A 22,107-nucleotide genomic window follows, 5' to 3' on the forward strand; every position below is an offset into this window, starting at 1 on the left:
ACTCTGGAGCAGCCGGGAACCTTATTTCACAGTCCCTGGTTGAGAAATACCGCATCCCCACCAAACCTCTGGCTGTACCCTTGTCTGTCGCTGCCGTGGATGGGGGCCTCTTACCTCGCCCCATTCAACTCATCACCGAATCCATTACCCTGCAGGTGGGAATGCTGCATTCTGAAAGTATCTCCTTTCATGTTCTGCCTGGACTCTCTCACGCCCTCTTGCTAGGTCTGCCCTGGCTCCAGAGACATGCACCCGTGCTAGACTGGCAAACCGGAGAGGTCCTTCGCTGGGGACAAGACTGTCATAAAACCTGCCTGGTTCCCGTCCATCCCGTCCGTCCCTCTCCTACCCCAGCTAATCTACCTGGACTTCCGATTCCTTATTGGTCTTATGCAGATGTCTTTAATAAAAAGGAGGCAGAGACATTACCACCACATAGACCATACGACTGTCCCATCGATCTGCTACCCGGTACTACTCCTCCCCGTGGGCGTATCTATCCTTTATCCGCTGCTGAGACCCGGTCAATGTCCGAATATATTGAGGAGAATCTGGCCAGAGGATTCATCCGGAAATCTACCTCCCCGGCGGGAGCAGGCTTCTTTTTCGTCAAAAAGAAGGACGGCTCTCTCCGTCCCTGTATAGACTATAGAGGCTTAAACCTGATCACGGTGAAGAATAAGTACCCCCTTCCGCTCATTCCAGAATTATTTGATCGTCTGAGGGGGGCTAGGATCTTCACCAAACTGGACCTTCGTGGGGCGTACAACCTGGTTCGTATTCGTCAGGGGGATGAATGGAAGACGGCATTCAACACCCGGGACGGCCACTATGAATACCTGGTAATGCCCTTTGGTCTCTGTAACGCTCCTGCCGTCTTTCAAGAGTTGGTCAATGACATCTTCCGGGACCTTCTCTACTCCTGCGTAGTGGTGTACCTGGACGACATCTTGGTCTTCTCTCCGGATCTCCAGACTCACCGGAGGGACGTTCGTCAGGTCCTGCTCAGGCTAAGGCAGAACCATCTCTACGCTAAATTTGAGAAGTGCCTCTTTGAGCAGACCTCGCTTCCGTTTCTGGGCTACATTATCTCTCAGACCGGCCTACAAATGGATCCTGAGAAACTGTCTGCCATCGAGAAATGGCCCCGACCGGAGGGGTTGAAGGCCATTCAGCGATTCCTGGGCTTCGCCAACTACTACCGCCTCTTCATACCACACTTCTCTTCCCGGACGGCCCCAATTTCTGCGCTCACCCGTAAAGGTACTAATCCCAAAGAGTGGCCACCCGAAGCAGAGGAGGCCTTTCTTTCCCTTAAACAGGCCTTCTCTTCCGCCCCGGTGCTGCATCGCCCAGATGGCAACAAGCAGTTCTTCCTGGAAGTTGACGCCTCCTCCTCTGGAGCCGGAGCGGTACTTACTCAAAAATCATCTTCCGGGAGGATGGTAACTTGTGGCTTCTTCTCAAAACTCTTCTCCTCCTCTGAGCGCAACTATTCCATAGGAGACCGAGAGTTATTGGCCATCAAACTGGCATTGGAGGAGTGGCGTTACCTGCTCGAGGGGGCTCTTCACCCGGTAATAATTTATACTGACCACAAGAACTTGGCTTACCTCCAGCATGCCCAGAGACTTAACCCGCGCCAAGCCCGGTGGTCCTTGTTTTTTGCTCGTTTTGATTTTGTCCTTCATTTTCGCCCGGCTGACAAAAACGTCAAGGCGGACGCCTTGTCTCGATCCTTTCTGGTGTCTGATCTCGAGGAGGATCCGAAACACATCATCGATCCCGCCAGAGTAATGCAGGTGGCTCCCGTGAGTCTAAATCGTCTTCCTCCTGGTAAGACGTTCGTACCAGTACCTGATCGGGAGAAGATCCTACACTGGGGTCATTCGTCTAAACTAGCTGGCCACGCCGGTCAGAAAAAGACCCTCCAGCTTATTACCCGGCACTACTGGTGGCCTAACCTGCACAAGGATGTAATTGACTTTGTTTCTGCCTGTGTGTCCTGCGCCCGCAACAAAGTTCCGAGACACCTGCCGGCCGGCCGCCTCCTACCTCTGCCAGTACCTGCTGCCCCCTGGCAGCATATAGCGATGGACTTCATAACTGATCTGCCCGTCTCTGCCGGTTGTACGGTCATTTGGGTGGTCGCTGACCGCTTTTCCAAGATGGCTCACTTCATTCCACTGCCAGGTCTTCCGTCTGCACCCGAGCTGGCTAAAGACTTTATTCGCCACATCTTCCGTCTTCATGGCCTGCCCCGTCACATCGTGTCGGATCGAGGAGTACAGTTCACTTCCCGTTTCTGGAGAGCCACTTGTAAATTGCTGGACGTCACCCTGGACTTCTCCTCCGCTTACCACCCACAGTCTAATGGTCAAGTGGAGCGGATCAATCAGAACCTGACCAGTTACCTTCGGCACTTCATTAATGCCCACCATTCTGACTGGGTGGATCTCCTGCCATGGGCCGAATTCTCGTACAACAATCACGAGAGCGAGTCTTCCTCCAAATCCCCGTTTTTTGTAGTCTACGGTCAGCATCCTCGGATCCCGTTTCCCGTCTCCACCTCGGCGGACAATCCGGCTGCGGAATCTCTTGTTAACAAATTTTCCTCCATATGGGAGAGTACCCGGTCCGCACTCCTTCTGTCATCCGAGCGTATGAAAAGACACGCTGACAAAAAACGTCTGGACCCTCCTCAATTCCGCCCTGGGGATAAAGTCTGGCTCTCGTCCAAATATGTCCGGCTCAAGATCCCTTCCTATAAGTTAGGGCCTCGGTTCATCGGCCCACTGGAGGTCATCAGTCAGATCAACCCGGTGGCCTATAAATTGAAACTCCCGGCCAACTTACGGATCCCTAACTCCTTCCATGTATCTCTCCTCAAACCTGTGGTGCTTAACTCTTTTTCCAAGTCTACAGGTACGCCTCCTGCTCCGGTTTCTGCTGAGGACGAGTTTGAGGTAGAGAACATTCTTGCCACCAAAAGGGTAAGAGGAAAGACCTTTTTCCTGGTAGATTGGAGGGGGTTTGGTCCTGAGGAGAGAACGTGGGAGCCCCGGGAGAACATCCATGCCCCTCTCATCCTAGCTAAATTTCTGTCTGGCCTAAAAAAGGGGGGGCCTAAAGGGGGGGGTACTGTAGTGCCGGCGTCCCTGCCCTCTGCTAGGCAGGGACGCTGCTCCTCTCACCGCTCTGCTCCGTGCCCAGCATCCTCCCCCCGCTCTGCTGTCAGCGCGCGCTCCGTCCCGGCGTCCTCCTCCTGCTCTGCTCTCAGCGCGCGCTCCTTCCCGGCCCCTGTGCTTAGGGCGCGCGCGCGCTCCCCTCCTCTTAAAGGGGCCGCGCGCGCCGCCCTAAAGAGTCCCCGGCCAATGGCCGGAGGACTTCATCATATATAAGGCACCTCCTCCAAAATGGAGGTGCCCGAGCAATGTTGTTTGCACCTGTGTCTCACCTGTGCTTCAGCCCTCAGGTCCCGTTGCCAGTTACCTGCCAGTTACCTGCCTGATTCCTGCCAGTTACCTGCCTGAATACTTGTTACCTGTCTGCCAGTCTGAGGTCCGACGGTCTGCCTTACTACTCCTGTCAGTCTGTCTAAGGACCAGCCTGCCCGCTCACCTGGGAGCGCATATCTGCTACCTGCCTGCTTGCCTGAGGTCCGACGGTCTGCCTTACTACTCCGGTCAGTCTGTCTATGGACCAGCTTGCCCGCTCACCTGGGAGCGCTTCTCCGTTACCTGCCTGCTTGCCAGCCCGGAGGCTCCGTTGTCACGTGCTGTGACCACCAGCTATCTCAGAGACTCTTGCCCGCTCACCTGGGAGCGCATCTCCGTTACCTGCCTGCTTGCCAGCCCGGAGGTCCCGTTGTCACGTGCGGTGACCACCAGCTATTCCAGAGACTCTTGCCCGCTCACCTGGGAGCGCTTCTCCGTTACCTGCCTGCCTGCCAGCCCGGAGGCTCCGCCGTCACGTGCCGTGACCACCTGCTATTCCAGAGACTCTCGCTTGCTCACCTGGGAGCACCAATCTACCATCTGCCTGCTAGCCTACCCGGAGGCTCTGCCATCACAGGTCGTACCTACCCCTTACCCAGAGACTGCCCTGATCACTTGCCGTATCTCCCTGTCCGTTCACCCAGAGACTGCCCTGATCACTTGCCGTATCTCCCTGTCCGTTCATCCAGAGACTGCCACCCGCTCCCTTACAAGGGCCGCCCCCTTGTATAGTAGCTCAGAGGTTCCGCCTCCCGGACCCGTTACAAAGGTGCTTTAATTTACATTGTGGTGTATACGGTGTGTGTGTGTGTGGGTGGGTGGGGTGTGTGTGTGTGTGTGTGTGTGTGTGTGTGTGTGTGTGTGTGTGTGTGTGTGTGTGTGTGTGTGTGTGTGTGTGTGTGTGTGTGTGTGTGTGTTGCATACGGCGTACACAGTGCGTGTGTGGTGCGACGGCGGTACCGCACAAGAGGCTGGTACAACCAGCGGTTTCCATATTGAGACACCCATCACGGCGGTCGACGAACGTCCACCGCTTGGAATTCTGGGATCCGGACGGAACAGGATGTGAAGACATTACAAGGCATATATATTACATATATTATATATCTATCATTTTTTCATTATTTGGCCACCCCTCTAGTACAAATGCCATATGCCGACAGAGAGAGCACACATTCAATCGTGCATCATTTTTGGGCGTGTACGCGTACCGGAGACGGATACCCAGACAGTCTACAAAATCTGAGCCTTCGCCTCCACCAGGCATACACATCCAGAAATGATGCACGGCAGAGTGCACGTTTAGGCTATGTGCCCACGATGCAGAAATGCCGCACATTTTTTACACTTCTCCCTGGCAGGAAAAACGCATGCGTTTTTACAGCCAGGTAGAAGCGTTTGTCAAGCTTCTTTGCATGCATTTCTGCATGCGGGTTATCAAGCGGTTTTCCAAGCGATTTTAGCATCACTTGGAAAGTGCTTGACAACTTGTTCACACTATATAAATCCATGCAACCGGCATGAATTTATAGTAGTGTGACCAAGTTAGTTAAAAAAAAAAGGAATAAGAATGGTAAAAAATAAAAAAATAAAGTTTATTCTCACCTTCCGTTGTCCTCCCGGTGTTCTCTGTGCCGCGTCCGGTGTATAGGGCGGCTCGCGCTGTTGTGAAGGACCTTCGGTGATGTCATTGAGTCATGCGATGGGTCACATGACTCAGTGACGTCATGGCAGGTCCTTCACAACAGCGCGAGCATTGCAAGAGATCGGATTGAGCAGACAAAACACCGGGAGGACATCAGAAGGTAAGTATAATCTTTATTTTTATTTTAAATTCTTTTTTTTTTTTTTTTTTTACAGTCTCTATGGTACCCAGGTCTGGATGAGAGTCTCCTCTCCTCCAGACTTGGGTACCATCCGCACATAGAAACGCATAATATCCGTGTGTACAAATGTACTGACACAGATATTATGCGTTTCAATGCAAGTCAATGGCGGCGATTACGCTGCATGTCCGCAAAATTAATGGACATGCTGCAGATTTTTGAGCGTAGCATAAATGCTGCGGAAAAATCCACAGCATGGGCATTGACATTGCGGCTTGTCATTGGGGACCATGGGGGGCGGATTACCAAGTTTTTATGCTGCGGAATTTCCGCAGCATAAAAGCTTGGAAAACGCATAGTGGGCACACAGCCTCACTCTATGAGCACCATTTTAGTCTACAGGCCCGTCGGCACATACACCCGAATACAGTTCTGCGGGGGTTCGGACGTAAGCCCTGACAGGACCAACGAATGGATGCCTGAACACCATGTGAAAAGGCCTTACCCAAAAAAAGTAACAAAACTATTTTTACACTCAAGTAATAAAATAGGCAATAACAGAACATGCAAATTTCATTTTACATTCTGTTTGGAAATGTATAATACACGCTTTGCATATATGACATCATTAAGCATTGAGAAATCTGTGCATAAAACAACAATTACATAAGTCATTTATGTCGGGTGTAGACTTCATTCAAGTACTGATACATTTTTAATTTAAAGAAAAGTAGGTCAACTGGCTCAAGTCTGTTAGGCTATGTGCACACGATGCAGAAATGAAGCAGAAAATTTCTGCATCATTTCTGCATCTCCCTGGCAGAAAAAAATCATGCAGATTGTGCATGCGTTTTTCCTGCGGAATACATGCGGATTCACATGCGTTTCCGCATGTGGATTGACAAGCGCTTTCCAGGCAATTTTAGCATTACTTGGAAAGTGCTCGTGACAACTAGGTCACACTATATAAATCCATGCAAACAGCATGGATTTATATAGTGTGACCCGAGAGAGTGGTAAAAATAAAAAATAAATGTATACTTTACCCTCTGATGGCCCCCGGTGTCCCGTTCAATCCGTTCTCCCTCGCCGGTAACTTTGAATTGAAAGACCTGCCGACGTCAGCGTCACGTGACTCGTCACATGACTCTGACGTCAGCGCAGGTCCTTCAACTCACTGCAAAGTGCCGGGAACCAAACAGGAGCGGTGCGCGGGCCGACAGAAGGCAAGAAGACATTTATTTTTTATCTTATTCTTGTTTTTACAGCTTTTTAATGGTACCTGGGTGTGGAGGAGAGTCTCCTGTCCTCCACACCCGGGTACCATCCGCACATTAGAACGCGCCAATAGCGCAAGTACAGATGCAGTCTTGCGGAATTGGCGCGTTCTAATGCAAGTCAATGGCGGCGAAAACGCCGCGTTTACGCAAAATTAATTGACATGCTGCGGATTTTTGAGCACAGCGTTTACGCTGCGGAAAAATCCGCATCATGGGCACAGCACATGCGGATTTCAATTGGGGAACATTGCCGCCCTTCTACCATGCGTTTTTAATGCGTTTCCGCGGCGTTTACGCAACTGCAAAAACGCCGCGGAAACGCATTAAATACGCATCGTGTGAACTCAGCCTTAAAAACACAATGAGCTGATCAGGAGGGATACAAGTTACAGAGGTAAAACCAATACACTTCTACTTACTTAAGAAACTGATTAGAACTTAACTTCATTAATCTCTCTGAAAAATATGGAATGAATCATACAAGATTGGAAAAATCAACTGCTGCCCTTAGCACTGGTATAATAGTGGTACCAAAATAACATGCAAGCTTCCACATGCAACAAAATAAAATCCACCAAAAATTGCGATGAAAGGTACATACAAATAAATCAAACCATGGCTTCCCTCGCATACTTACGAAGTATAACGTGCGTGATAACGAATGCAAATATAAAGACTGTCAGAAATGACAGCGATAAAATGAACATGTAAAAAAATCTGTAGTTTCTTTTCCCCACGCAGTTTCCCACCCAGGGGCAGTGGTGATCAAAGCGCTCTGAAATGAGAGGCAAAAACAAAAAGATATATATGGCATAGAATTAATCATCTATATATGTAAGAAATAACATGCATGAACGCTAGTGTGATCATGACCGTTACGGAAGGGTCATTTTGTACAGAATGTGGCAATTACAAGGGATTGTGCACACTAAGTATTTACAGCAGAAGTTTTTGCACCAAAACCTCATCTCTTGGCTGGAAAAACACTACCTAAAATATGTGTTTAAGTGCTTTTTTACATATTCAATATAATGCGTGAAAAACACTCCAAAACACTGAAAGAATTGACATGATGCAGATTTGAGAAAAGAAAAAAAAAAAAAAAAAAACTTGATAGTAAAAATCTTCAAGGAAAAAATAAGCAGCGTGTGCATGAGATTTCAGAAATCTTATTCATTTTGCAGGCACACTGAACCGCAACGATTTGGTGCAGAAATTTCTGCTGAAAATACTGAACATGTGCACACACCCCAAATGTATTATAAATATTTCCATTTTTTTTGCTACAACTACAGTTCTCACAGATCCATAGTTCGTGGTGTGACAAATGCATTTCAAGTCACTGTTAGACATAATTCCTGCATAAAAGATCGACAGACAAGATAAAGGGGTGGGTGATGGTTCCTGTTTTGTTTTTTTTTGCCACAACTTCTCAATTGTCAACAGAATAAAAATAAAAAAGCATTAGAAGATTATATCTGTGCAGTAAAGCACAATTGTTTTCAGCAGGTGTGGAAAAAAGCTAATGAATAAGAACGCTTAATAATGAATCATTTTTATCAATTAACAAAATGCAAAGTGAATGAGCAAGATAAATTAAGTTAAATTGATATTTGGTGTGACCTTTAGCACTCAGAACAGCATCAATTTGTTTAGGTAGACTTACACAAAGTCAGGGATTTTGTAGGATTATATTCAAGTGTATAAGTAAGCAAGTATACCAAACAGGTGATAATGATCATGATTTTCATGTGTAAGGTTGAAACACATTAACTGAAACAGCGGTGTAGAACGTTTAAAACAGGTGAGGAACAGCAAAAGTGAGGTTGTGCAAGACCGTTTATATCGCAGGTCACACATCCTGGCAAGATTGATCACAGCATCAAGACACAAGGTAGTTATACTGCACCAGCAAGGTATCGGCCAGGCAAAGATTTAACAGCAGACTGGAGATTCAAGTTGTGCTGTTCTCACAAAGAAATGGACAACAATAACGATCCTAGATGCAGTTGGCCCAGATTCATCAAAACTGCCATTATTCACACCAATCTTGATGAGGTGGTGTGCTGGAGTCAGACGCTACTGATTCATTAGGAGGTGCAGTCCTTGCTGGAGTATAATTTGTGGCTGCTTGCATGAATTTGTCCCTATTCTGTCTGATTTGTTGGAGCTGGACATAAATAGCGTGACAACGCCAGATGTCAAAAATTTTAGAGCAGCTCGAGTTTCACCAAAATATTGTGACTTTTTTAAGCTACTTATGCCAGAATCTTTGCGTAAAAGTGTAAAATGAATCAGGCCCAATGAAATTTAGTGCAGCCGATTAATGACATATGCTTACTTCGCTTCAAAATTGAACATGTTCATCAGTGCCATCAGCTCAATGCTGGCAGAAACCAGTGGGATGCAGCTACATTCATCTACTGTTCAGAGACATCTGGTGGAAAGTCTTCAAGAAGAAATGCAGCGATATAGCCAAGGAAACAAGGCCAAGCAATTAAACTATGCATAAAAACATAGCAACTAGGGAGAAGACAAAATGGCAGCAGGAGCTCGAGAATGACGAGTTAAAATATGAAATATTTGGCTGTAACAGAAGGCAGTTTGTTCATCCAAGAGCTGAATAGCAGTACAATAATGAGTATCTGTAGGCAATAGTGAAGCATGGAGGAGGTTCCTTGCAAGTTTGAGGCGGCGTTTCAGTCAATGGATTTGGGGATTTCATCATAATTAATGGTGTCCTCAGTCAAGATAAGTACAGGCAGATACTTAACGATTTCTCTTTTGTTCATCCACTCTGCATTTTGTTAATGAAGTACTCCTCAAACTTTTTATCCTCTTAATATACTGCAATCATATTATATAGCACTAAGTACTTACAATTGCTCATTTTGCCTTTCTACCCAGCTAATTTTCTTTTCCATTAGGTCTATGACATCATGTGATTAAAAACTGACCAACAATCCTAAGTTCTAAATGGAAACAGGAGGTGAATGTTCTATGCATGAGTCATGAGTCTCTGAAGAGTCCCAGGCAGAGGGAGGAGCGGAGCAGCTGGGTCAGGAGTTGAAGAAGGGATGATAAATGCAGGGACAAGAGACTTCCTGCTTCTGCATAGAAACGAAAAGGATTAACTGGGTAGAATGCCAAACTGAGCAATTTTAAGTACACAGTGATATAGAATATGATGACTGCAATATACTAAAGGGTAAAACTTATATTGATCCCTGAAGATAGTATTTCAACGAAATGGAAAAACTAAAGATTCCCTAGCATGACATATATCATATGGCAAACCCAATAAATAGTTTGTCGTCATGATGCAAAGGCAAGCAAAAAAAAAAAAAAAAAAGACGTTCCAAGAACTGGTAATAGATGTTAACAGATTAGTTTATTAATTACATAAATATTAAAAGCAAAATGCAATATAATTTAGGTGACGATAACGTTAAGGTGGCTATTGCCACAAAAGGGGCACCATATGATAACATATACACGATTAAATTGTAAACATGATTAATACATAGTTGACACCTATGGACCTAGTAAGGGAAGTGGCATCATCGTTTGGCATATTACTACACATGTAAGTCACAAGGCTCGGTGACGTGCAGGAGAGGGGAGAGAATATTGAAATTAATTAAGTAGGCGGGGATTTCTTGGCGTCCCCCGAACGTCAAACATAGGTAAAATGATTTTATAAAAAGCATTTTCAAAGCAATCAGATCTCTAATATGGGATATGCAGGTAAGTATAGAGTCGCATTTCTATCACCTGTATGCCCATAGTAGAGGTTTGATAAGTCCCGGGGTCAGGGTGACAGATCCCCTTTAAGTGGGTTGTGTGGTACTTTAGAATACCCCCCTATGTACTCTCCCCCCCCCCCCAGGTCCCTAAGACTTATTGTAAATGCCTTCTGCTGTTGATAATGCCTGTGAGCGGCGATATCGGTGGCCGCTCACAGGCATCACGTGACCCCAGCGCCAAGTCACGACAAGTGAGGCACGACTCAGCGCTGGGGTCCTTGTGGTGGCTGCTGGGTTGTGGGTGGGGGTCACACCCAGCATCCACCGCGCGCTTTCCCAATGAATGGGGAGAGGCAGAGAGCGCGGTGAATGCCGAGTGTGACGCAGGGGGATAACCCCGCCCACAGCCTGGCATCCACCTGGAACCAGGAAGATCGTGACCCCTGGCTGCTGCCAGCACTTGTCGTGATGTCAGCGGATGTCAGAGCCGGCTGCAGCCAGGGGTCACATGATGCCTGTGAGCGGCCACCAATACACAGGCATTATCAACAGCATAAGGTATTTACAAACAGTCTTCGGCTGTGTGCCCACGATGCGTTTTTCAAGCGTTTATGCTGCGGAATTTCTGCAGCGTAAACGCTTGGGAAACCTTCCCTCATGGTCTCCAATGCAATTCCGCACTTTCAATGTCCATGCTGCGGATTTTTCCGCAGCGTTTATGCTGCGCTCAAAAATCTGCAGCATGTACATTAATTTTGCGGAAGCGCTGCGTTTTCGCCGCCATTGACTTGCATTAGAACGCGCCAATTCCGCAAGACTGCATCTGTACTTGCGTAATTGGCGCGTTCTAATGTGCGGATGGTACCCGGGTGTGGAGGAGAGGAGACTCTCCTCCACACCCAGGTACCCTAAAAGCTGTAAAAAAGAATAAAATAAAAAATAAAGATTATATTTACCTTCCGACAGCCCCCGGACTCCTTCCCTGTGCTTGCCGACAGATCGCGCAGGACTGAAGGACCTGCGGTGACGTTACAGTCATGTGACAGCAGGTCCTTCAGTACAGCGTACTGCGATCTTTTGGCAGCCAGGAATGAGTGCAGCAAGTCTCGGGGGCCATCAGAAGGTTAAGTATATATTTATTTTTTTATTTTTAACCATTCTCTCGGGTCACACTATATAAATCCATGCCGTTTGCATGGATTTATATAGTGTGACCAAGTTGACAAGCACTTTTCCAAGTGATGCTAAAATCGCTTGGAAAGCACTTGACAACCCGCATGTGGAAATGCATGTGAAGAACGCTTCACATCTGCATGTCCCTGGCAGGAAAACGCATGTACTATCCGCATGTACAATCCGCATGTACAATCCGCATGTACAATCCGCATGGGTTTTTTTCTGCCAGGGAAATGCAGAAACGCTCAGGAAAAATCCGGAGCATTTGTGCATCGTGGGCACATAGCCTTAGGGACCTGGGGAGGGATACATGGGGAGGGGGGTTAATCTAAAGTACCGCACAACCCCTTTAACTATACTTGCTAAGTTATTTTGCCTTTACTTTTGTATTTGATATAACCAGCTTAGTATGCTTAGTACCCCTTTTGTAGCCACCTTAACTTTATCGTCACCTAAATTATATTGCACTTTGTTTTTAATATTTAAGTAATTAATAAACTAATCTTTTCACATCTATTAACAGTTCTTGGAACGTCTTTTTTTCTATAGGTTTGCCTGTGAAAATAATAAAGGGGTTGTCGGATCTAAATTGATAAGTCTGCAGTCTCTCGTGTGATTGCAGATTTGTGAATTCCCCCAGCGCATGCTCTGTGTAGTGCAGGGATTCGCCGGTTTCCGAGTCAGGACTGAAGGGTATGCATATGTTTTACACATACTCCCGGCCAGAGCACGTCCAGGGGCACAGCCTTGTTCCATACACTTGTATGGAGCGAGGCGGTGCCCTCTAGTCAGCCATGCCCACTGGACGGCCGCACCACTAGCCGGGGAGCGAAGCCACGCCCACCGGACAGGCTCCGGCAGGGAGTATATATAACGAATACATACCCACGGGCCCAGCTCAGAAAAGGGCGAATCCCCGCAGTGCACAGTGTGTGCGCTGGGAGGGATTCATAAGTCTGCAGTCACACAGAGTGACTGCAGACTTATCAATTTGAACCCGACAAAACTAAATAAGATAGTCACACAAGTCCTAAAGTAGATCGAAAACTAAATCAAACAAGGGAGTCAAAATATTAGACTTTTGTAAGTTTGTTATTGAGGAAAATAATCCAATATCACATGTTTGAGTGGCAAATGTATTGAACTCTTCGGATTAACAATCTGAAGAGGAAATTAGAGTGGTGTTTTCAAGTCATGGGATGATATTCAGAAAACTGAGTGAAGAGTTTTATTTAACCCCTTAAGGCCAATTTTGACTTTAATGACCAAGTCAATTTTTACAATTCTGACCACTGTCACTTTATGAGGTAATTACTCTGGAACGCTTCAACGGATCCCCCTGATTCTGAGATTGTTTTTCGTGACATATTGTACTTCATGACTGTGGTAAAATTTCTTCGATATCACTTGCGTTTATTTGTGAAAAAATGGAAATTTGACGAAAATTTTGAAAATTTTGCAATTTTCAAAATTTGAATTTTTATGCCCTTAAATCAGAGAAATATGTCACACAAAATAGTTAATAAATAACATTTCCCACATGTCTACTTTATACCAGCACAATTTTTGAAGCTAAATTTTTATTTGGACATTATAAGGGTTATAAGTTATTTACCAGCAATTTATCATTTTTCCAACAAAATTTACAAAAAAAATAATTTAGGGACCACATCACATTTGAAGTGACTTTGAGGGGTCTAATATGTAAGAAAATACAGAAAAAGTGACACTATTTAAAAAAACCCTCAAGGTGCTCAAAACCATATTCAAGAAGTTTATTAACACTTCAACAGCTTCACAGGAACTGAAGCAACGTGTAAGGAAAAAACAAACATTTGATTTTTTTTCACAAGGATAACGAAGAGAAAAATCAACCACAAAATTTGTTGTGCAATTTCTCCAGAGCATGCAGATACCCCATATGTGGCGGGAAAACAACTGTTTGGTCACACAGCAGGGCTTGGAAATGAAGGAGCGCCGTTTGACTTTGTGAACGCAAAATTGACTGGAATCAAGAGCAGACACCATGTCAAGTCTGGAGAGCCCCTGATATTCCTAAACAGTGGAAAAACCCCACAAGTAACCCCCATTTTGGAAACTACAGCCCTCAAGGATTTTATCCAGGGATATAGTGATCATTTTGAACCCACAGGTACAACACAGAATTTGATAACATTAGGTCGTCATATTGAAAAAGTGCATTTTTTTTTCACAAATCTTGTTTTAGCACCAAAATTCTCACTTTTGGTGCTAAAACAAAATCGGACCCCACAATTTGCTACCCACTTTCTTAAGAGGGCGGTGATAACTTTTTGACTACATATGGATTATGTTTGGACAAACGGTAGAGCTTTGAGCAGAAGGAGCAAAGCAGTCCCGCGCTTTTGAATATAGAACTCATTGCCAAACAAAAAGTAATTGTTTGAAAGAACAAGTTCAAGTAGCTGCAATAATAAATTCTATAGTTTTCTATAACTATAACCTGTACCATTTCAATTTGTTTTCCACTAGCCGTAAATTAAATGGTACAGGTTAGTCAGAAAACTATGCGCGGGACTGCAATGGGCGCCAATATGGCACCCGCTTATGCAAATTTAATGAGGTCAATGCTGGAGGAGGAGCTTATCTATGTGGCGCCACCATTCTCTCATTTGTTGAGATGGTGGCGCTACATAGATGACATCTTCCTTCTTTGGACTAGGACTGAAATACAACTGTACCTTTTTCATAAATTCTTAAATAGAATAGACAGCGACATCAAATTCACATTGGTACAGTCAAGGCAGGAGATTAAATTCCTAGACGTACTAGTTAAAATCCAGTACGGCAAATCTGTAACGACTGTTTATAACAAACCAACTGATAAAAATAATCTTCATGTCTATGAAAGTCATCATCCCAAAAAAATGAAGGCTCCTTTACCCTCTAGTCAGTATTTACATACAAAGAGGATAGTAAGTGAGGATAGTTCTCTCAATGAAAACTTTTTGGTTATGAGACAGAAGTTTTTGGAGAGACATTATCCTAAAAAAATATTATATGACTAGATGGTGGCCCGATTCTAACGCATCGGGTATTCTAGAATATGTAAGCGGCTGATCGGGCGCAATCAGCAATATCGGTGATTGGTCACGGGTGGCGGCCGCGACCAATCAGCGAACTGTGTTAGTGAGGACCGGAGAGCTTATTTAAATTTGGCGCTAAAATCGCTGATTAGTCGCAACAGCGACCAATCAGCAGAGCAGTGTTTAAATTTGGCGCCAATCTCCCTGCTGCATCGCCGCTGACCTCCGTCAGGCAGATGAGCCGCTAACGGCCGTCATCTTTTTCTGAAATCCCGCGTCGCTGATTGGCCGCGGCCGGACCAATCAGCGACGCGGGATTTCCTGGACAGACAGACAGGGGATAAGACGATTTTATAATAAAATATTATATATATATATATATATATATATATATATATATATATATATATATATATATATATATATATATATATATAGTGAACGTAGAGCTCATAAATGTGATTGTGATTCAATTGTTAGAAAACATTGGTCGATGCTAGGGAGATGTCTACCTGGTATTTCATTTTTTAATAATTTTTTGCATACAAAAGAGCTAAAAGTCTAAAGTTTATGCTAATAAAGGCTGATGTAGGACCTTGTGGTATAGCAAAGCAGACTACATTAACTGGATCAAAAAGAACTGGATGTTATCCTTGTCTTAATTGTATTAACTGTGGTAACGTGTTAAAAGGTAATACATTTGTACATCCTAGAACCAGAGTTTCAAAATCAATCATTTTATGACATGTGATTCAGAGTATGTGATCTATTTGTTATATTGCCCCTGCAATCTATTATATGTGGGGGAAACAACTTGGGACTTCAAAACCAGATTAAATCACCATAGATATACCGTAAGTAAGAAAAAGATGGACTTACCAGTGTCCAAACATTCTGTGGAAGCGGGCCATCATGAAAAACAACTTAAATTTAGAATAATTGATCATGTCCCAGTTATGAGGAGGGGTGGTGATCGTTGTAGGATGTTGAAAATCAAAGAATTACAATGGATTAATAGGTTGGACACATTGAGACCCAAGGGTCCTAATGTGGAGTACAAAATAGAATTGGCAGCAGGTTATTAGTGTGTTCTCATTGATCGCTCTGATTTCTGGCTTTTGTTGAAGTGGTATGACAATTTCTTGTGATGTGTGTTTTTTTTTTTAAAAAATTATATTCCTTTCTTTTTAGGTTGAGAATTATGAAATTATGAGATTACAATCTGCACACGAATCATCTTTACATCATCATTGGGAATATCTCTTTGAAAAGGCATATAGAGGCACACATGTCGATGGTGCTTGTCAAATTTAGACATTATAAATATATTAATTAATTCTGTATAATGGAGATATTATGCTAGAAATATTATATATGGGCGTAGAGGGGTGTAGCAATGTGAGGGAATGGGGTTGAGCACTTTCCTGAGAAGTGTGGTTGTTCTCACCATCATCCTGTTGGATTTACCTACCTCAACTAATGGGGGGTGTTATCCTACTTTCTGCTACTATTCCCCCAGTGTGTGCCTCAATATTAAGCTTGTTCAAACTCTGCAAAATTAAATTAGTTAAAGCTAATTATTGGCTGTTTCTCTTTTTCATTAATATATTAGCCGGCTGGAGGTGGGGCATTATGGCCATAAGGAAAAGGGCACCGCTAGGTGTGACATCACCGGAGCGTGCGCATTGGAGAAATGATCTCGTTACATCCAAAATGGCGCTGTGGGTGTGAAGTCAGCAACGCATGCGCAATGGATGCCCTAACTATGGACCTGTTCTAAGATGGCGATGCCGCTACTTCCTGTTTCCCGGATCCAGTCTGCATACAACCTGCGCCCTGGCATGCGTGGTGTGCCTCTCCTAAATGCCAAAATTTGGCGGTTTTACCTGATTATATGAAGTGATGAAATGCGTATGTATTTGATTAATGACACCTGTATGGCTTTTTATCAATTAACTGAGATATATGCTTTTGCTATGATATGAACTATGTAATTGCTATGAGGTGTATTGTAAATCACATTGATTACTGTAATGAATTATGTTTATTGACATCACTTATGAATTTTTCACGGCACTATTGCACTTTATTGGTATAATTGGAATAGATGATTGTATATGGTCTCTTGTGCACGTCACATTGCTTGAGAAAGGCTCAAACACAGAGCCAAAACGTCGCCTTAGCTCCTTTGAGCAGATAAATCACTGGAATTTCCACAGGAGTGCTGTCTTCATTTTTTGAAAAATCTATCTATTGGGCTGGTCTATACCTGGAGGACATGCACCCGTTTGAAGTTAGTTTGTTTGCTGGTGCTGTTTGGACTTTATTGTTTCTATATAGATATATAATGTCCAACTGAACTAACAGTCCTTATGAGGACTAATCCAGCTACATATAATCAGTGCTAGGCAGGAGTTAGGCAGGCAGTGTATGTGGCAGGCTGCAATTTCATGGCCACCAAGGTCTCCCGATCTGACCCACTTAGACTTTAATCTTTGGGATCATCTGAAGGCAATTGCCTATGCTGTGAAGATACTAGATGTGAGCATCTGAAACAACAGATACTGGAAGTCTGTGCTAGCATTTCTTCTGCGGTGTTGCTATGATTGTGTGTAGAGTGGGAGAAGAGGGTTGCATTGACAATCCAACACAATGGGCAGCACTTTGAACACATTTTAAGTTGTCATAAACTTGTAAATAACTCATGAAAGAATAAAGTTACGTTAAAACCAAGCACACCATAGTTTTTCTTATGAAACTGGCAATAAGTTTGATGTGTCACATGACCCTCTTCCCATTGAAGAAAATAAAGTTAGATGCTAAATGGCCGACTTCAAAATGGCCACCATGGTCAACACCCATCAGGAAAAGATTTCTCCCTCCCATATAATAACGTGCCACAAACAGGAAGTTGATATCACCAACCATTCCCATTTTATTTAGGTGTATCCAAATAAATGGCCCACCCTGTATATATCTGTTCTATCGAAGCCCCAGCTCTTTCCGCCCAGGAGGCTGCTACTGCTCTCATCAAGTGAGTCTTCAGATTCTCTGGGGTGGCTTCCCCATGCGAGTATGACAGGGTGATGGAGTCTCTAATCCATCGCCCCAATGAGCCTTTAGAAGCCTTCTGCCCCTTCCGAGGTCCCTGAAAGAATACAAGGAGCCCTGTCCTTCCTACATTCCTGTGTGGCCTCTAGGTACTGGATTAGGCACCTTCTGATGTCTAGTGTATGCAGGTCCCTTTCTCCCTTGTTTTTGGGGTTGGTGCAAATGGAAGGGAGGGTGATCTGAGACCTATGAAACCGTGCTGCCACTTTTGGTAGGTAGGCTGGGTCTGTATTAAGAAAAACTCTATCCTCCAAGATTTGTGTGAATGGAGGGCCCGCAGATAATGCCTGGATATCACTGACCCTACGTGCCGATGTGAGTGCTACTAGCCGTGATGTTTTAATAGACAGGGTACTTAGAGATGCTTCTGCTAAGGGCTCGAAGGGAGGCTTGGTCAGAGCTGAGAGGACCAAGGTTAGATCCCAAGCAGGTGTGATCTGAGAGGGGATAGGTCTAGATCTAGTCGATGCCTTGATAAACCTAGTGATCCATCTGTTCCTAGCCAGGTCGCAATTATATAGAGCCCCCAATGCTGCTATCTGAATTTTCAGGGTACTCGTGGCTAGGCCCCTTTGCAACCCCTTCTGCAGAAATTCTAAGATAGCACACAATGGAACCCTTCCATCCACCCTGGAACCGGACGATGAAAGGAACTTCCTCCAGGTTTTCCCATAAAGTCTGGCGTCGGCGGTCGCGTGACCTGTCACATGACTAAATTACATAATCGAAGGTCCTTTTAGACTATTGTGAGACGTACAACAGACCGGAAGTAGCGGAGAAAACACCGGGGGCCATCAGAAGGCAAGTATAATCTTTATTTTTAATTTTTTACCATTTTTAGTTTTAGTTTTTTTAAACTATTACTTGGTCACACTATATAAATCCATGCAGGTTGCATGGATTTATTTAGTGTGACCAAGTTGTCGAGCACTTTTCCAAGTGATGCTAAAATCGCTTGGAAAAGCGCTTGATAACCCGCATGCAGAAATGCATGCAAAAACGCTTGACAAACGCTTCTACCTGGTGGGAAAAACGCATTTAAAATCCGCATGCGTTTTTCCTGCCAGGGAGATGCGGAAAAAATCTGCAGCATTTCTGCATCGTGGGCACTTAGCCCAAGTCTTGTTCCCTCAGGTGTGCAGTTAGCCTAAACCAAAATAATTTCGAAGGTATGTGCAGAATGGGATGCAGAAATGCTGCATATTTTTTCCGCTTCTCCCTTGCAGGAAAAACACATGCGGTTTTTACATGCGGTTTTCACGCCAGGTAGAAGGGTTTGTCAAGCGTTTTTGCATGTATTTCTGCATGCGGGTTATCAAGCGCTTTCCAAGCGATTTTAGCATCACTTGGAAAGTGCTCGACAACTAGGTCACACTATATAAATCCATGCAAACGGCATGGATTTATAGTAGTGAGACCAAGTTAGTTTAAAAAAAAATAAAAAAAAAAGAATAAGAATGGTAAATAATAATAATAAAAAAATAATAATTTTATACTTACCTTCCGATGTCCTCCCGGTGCTTTCTCCGCTGCGTCCGATGCCTTGGGCGGCTTGCGGTGGTGTGAAGGACTTGCGGTGATGTCATTGAGTCATGTAACAGATCACATGACTTAATGACGTCATGGCAGCTCCTTCACAACACCGCGACCCATACAGCAGACCAGACGGAGGGGAGAAAACACCGGGAGGACATCGGAAGGTAAGTATAATCTTTTTTTTATTATTATAAATTCTTTTTTTTAACAGGTTCTATTGTACCTAGGTCTGAATGAGAGTCTCCTCTCCTCCAGACTTGGGTGCCATCCGCACACTGAACCGTGTGATATCCACATGCACAGATGCAGTGATGCGGATGTCACGCGGTCAAATTCAAGTCAATGGCGGCGATTACGCTGCGTGTCCGCAAAATTAATGGACATGCTGTGTATTTTTCCGCAATGATAATCTGCAGCGGAAATTTCCGCAGCATGTGCACAGCACATGCGGATTATCATTGGGGACCATGGGGCACATATTACCAAGAGTTTTCGCTGCGGAAATTCCGCGGCAAAAATGCTTGAAAAACGCATAGTGGGCACGCAGCCTTATACCCTTGGAGCTATGGCTAAGCCGAATGGGAGAGCTGTATACTGGTAGTGCTTGACTACCCCCCCCCATAGATATTGCTACCCTGAGAAACTTTTGATAATCCTTGTGGATCGGGACATGGTAGTAAACGTCCTTCAGGTCCATAACAGTCATGAAACTGTCCTGAAACAGTATTTTTACTGATGTCTTTATAGACTCCATTTTGAAAGTTTGAATCTTCAACAGTCTGTTCAATTTCTTGAGGTTTACAATCGTCCTGTAAGTCCCATTCGTTTTTTTCCTCAAGAACAGAGGGAAGTAGAATCCTTTGCCTCGTTCCTGGGCAGGGACTTCTTGAAGGACTGATTTCTCTATCAAGCCTAGAACCTCCTGCTCTAAGGCTAGCTGCTCTACTTTTGAGGATCTTTTAGGAGTCGCTATAAAGTTTGGACAAGGGTTTGAGTAGAATTGGAATTTCAGCCTTGATTTTATTATGTTTAGGATCCAGGGGCTATTGGATATGCCTTCCTAGGCCGGGAGAAACAAGAATAGGAAGCCCCTCCAGTGAGGGTTTTCTCGGGGTGGGGGGGGGGCTATTATCATTGTGAGGTCTGCTGAACAGGAACCCCTTGGTCTTCCTCCTTTTATCCTTCCACTTATCCTGGTCTCTGGGGGGTTTTCTACAGATATATTTTTTGCTCCAAAAAGATTTCCTATAGGAATTGGTGGACAGGATAGGGAAGCGTTTTTTTTTTTAATATCCTTGGCTTTGTCTAGGATACCGTCCAGCGTAGGACCAAACAAAAATTCACCCTCTCAGGGAATGGTGAATAACCTAGACTTTGTTTCCAGGTCTCTCGGCCAACACTTAAGCCACCGGGCTGCATTAGGAAAACTTGCTGCCCTGGCCGCTAACCTGACCGAGTCAGCGGAAGCATCTGCCAAAAAAGCAGCGACTCCTTTCAATAAAGTAATGGAGACTAAAATAGTATCCTTAGACATTTTCTCTCTTAGTTGTGTCTCTAGCTGATCCAACCAGACAATCAGGGACCTAGCTGTACAAGTGGCTGCGACCATTCAACCCCTTCACCCCCCAGCAGCTTCCCATGAACCTTTCAGGAAAGTGTCAGCTTTTTTATCCACAGGATCTTTTAATACACCCATATCCTCAAAGGGAAGTGAACCTTTTTTGGAGGCCTTAGCGATAGCCACATACAATTTTGGCGCTTTTTCCCCAAAATAAACATACCGGGTCATCAAATGGGTATTTTCTCTTAGGGAATAAAAGGCCTTTCCTTTGTCCTTTCCACTCCTTTTTAATTAAAGAGTGGACTTTATCATTAAAGGGAAAAGATCTTTTTTTGTTCCAGGCCCCCAAACATAATATCCTGGATAGATCATTTGGGACAGGGGTCTTCCAGCCACATAGTTGTCCTGACAGCCCTGATGAGACCATCCGTTTCCACTATGGGAAAGCAGCTACGCCCGGTTCCATGTCTGGATGAAAATGACGAGGAACCAGACCGATCTGAATCCTCAACGTCATCCCTAGAGCTACTGGACCCAGAGCTTGGGGACACATTTGGGTGTCCCCAACTCAGACAGATCCGCCTGTGTGCCCATTTTAGAAAATCAGCTACAGCTTCTGCCGCCCTTGCCGTGCTTCAGCAGTGTTTGCAGCTTCCAGCTCACCGACTGATCTGCGATGTCCCCACGCGTTGGAACTCTATATTGCAGATGTTGGGAAGGATTTGTGAGCATTAGAGGGCAGTTGTGGACTAAAAGCATCAACAAGGCCGTCTGTATTCAGTTCAGGCTCCACACAAGACCTCAGGAGTGGACATGGATATCAGACATATGTACCATCCTCCAAAACATTGAGGACTCCACCAAGATGGTGAGCGGCGATGACGCCATAATTAGTGTCACGATCCAGCTGCCCTGTCTTCTGAAACGCTCTCTGCTCACAATTAAAGAGGATGCATTGTAGGTGGAGCACAATGAGATGGAGCAAGGAACCATACAGGGTGATTACACAGACCAGCCTCATCTCATCCCAACGTGGATCCGGTGACAATGAGGAAGAAAAGAAGCTAGTTTCCTGAGCAATAGACTGTACTACCTGCACAACTGTCATATGGTCTGTTCAGCGTGAATGGCCTGAGAACAGGGAGGAGGAGGATGAGGAGAGCATGGTCAGTCGTCCTCTTGGTGAAGACACGGAAGTCTTGCCTATTAGAAGTCTGGCACACATAGTTGAGTTTATGTTACGCTGCCTTTCCTGTGACCCTCGCGTTGTCCAAATTTTGAGTGACAGTCATTTACTGGTTGGTGACAC

General features: G+C 44.8%; 1 protein-coding gene across 6 annotated transcripts in view; it reads right to left on the reverse strand.

Annotated features, from left to right (window-relative positions):
- ZDHHC14 (zDHHC palmitoyltransferase 14) overlaps positions 1 to 22,107 on the reverse strand; it is a 184,716-nt gene that overhangs the window by 106,069 nt on the left and 56,540 nt on the right. For 5 of the 6 annotated variants that reach the window (XM_073672415.1, XM_073672410.1, XM_073672409.1 and 2 more), the window contains exon 5: positions 7,241 to 7,378. The exons of the other annotated variant lie outside the window; for it this stretch is intronic. In XM_073672415.1, the coding sequence (XP_073528516.1) occupies positions 7,241 to 7,378 (138 nt within the window). The remainder of the gene's footprint in view (positions 1 to 7,240; positions 7,379 to 22,107) is intronic. 6 annotated transcript variants of the gene reach the window in all.

This window comes from Phyllobates terribilis, unplaced genomic scaffold (assembly GCF_046119375.1).
Source record: "Phyllobates terribilis strain yellow unplaced genomic scaffold, ASM4611937v1 Scaffold_3__8_contigs__length_932513732, whole genome shotgun sequence".
NCBI lineage: Eukaryota > Metazoa > Chordata > Amphibia > Anura > Dendrobatidae > Phyllobates > Phyllobates terribilis.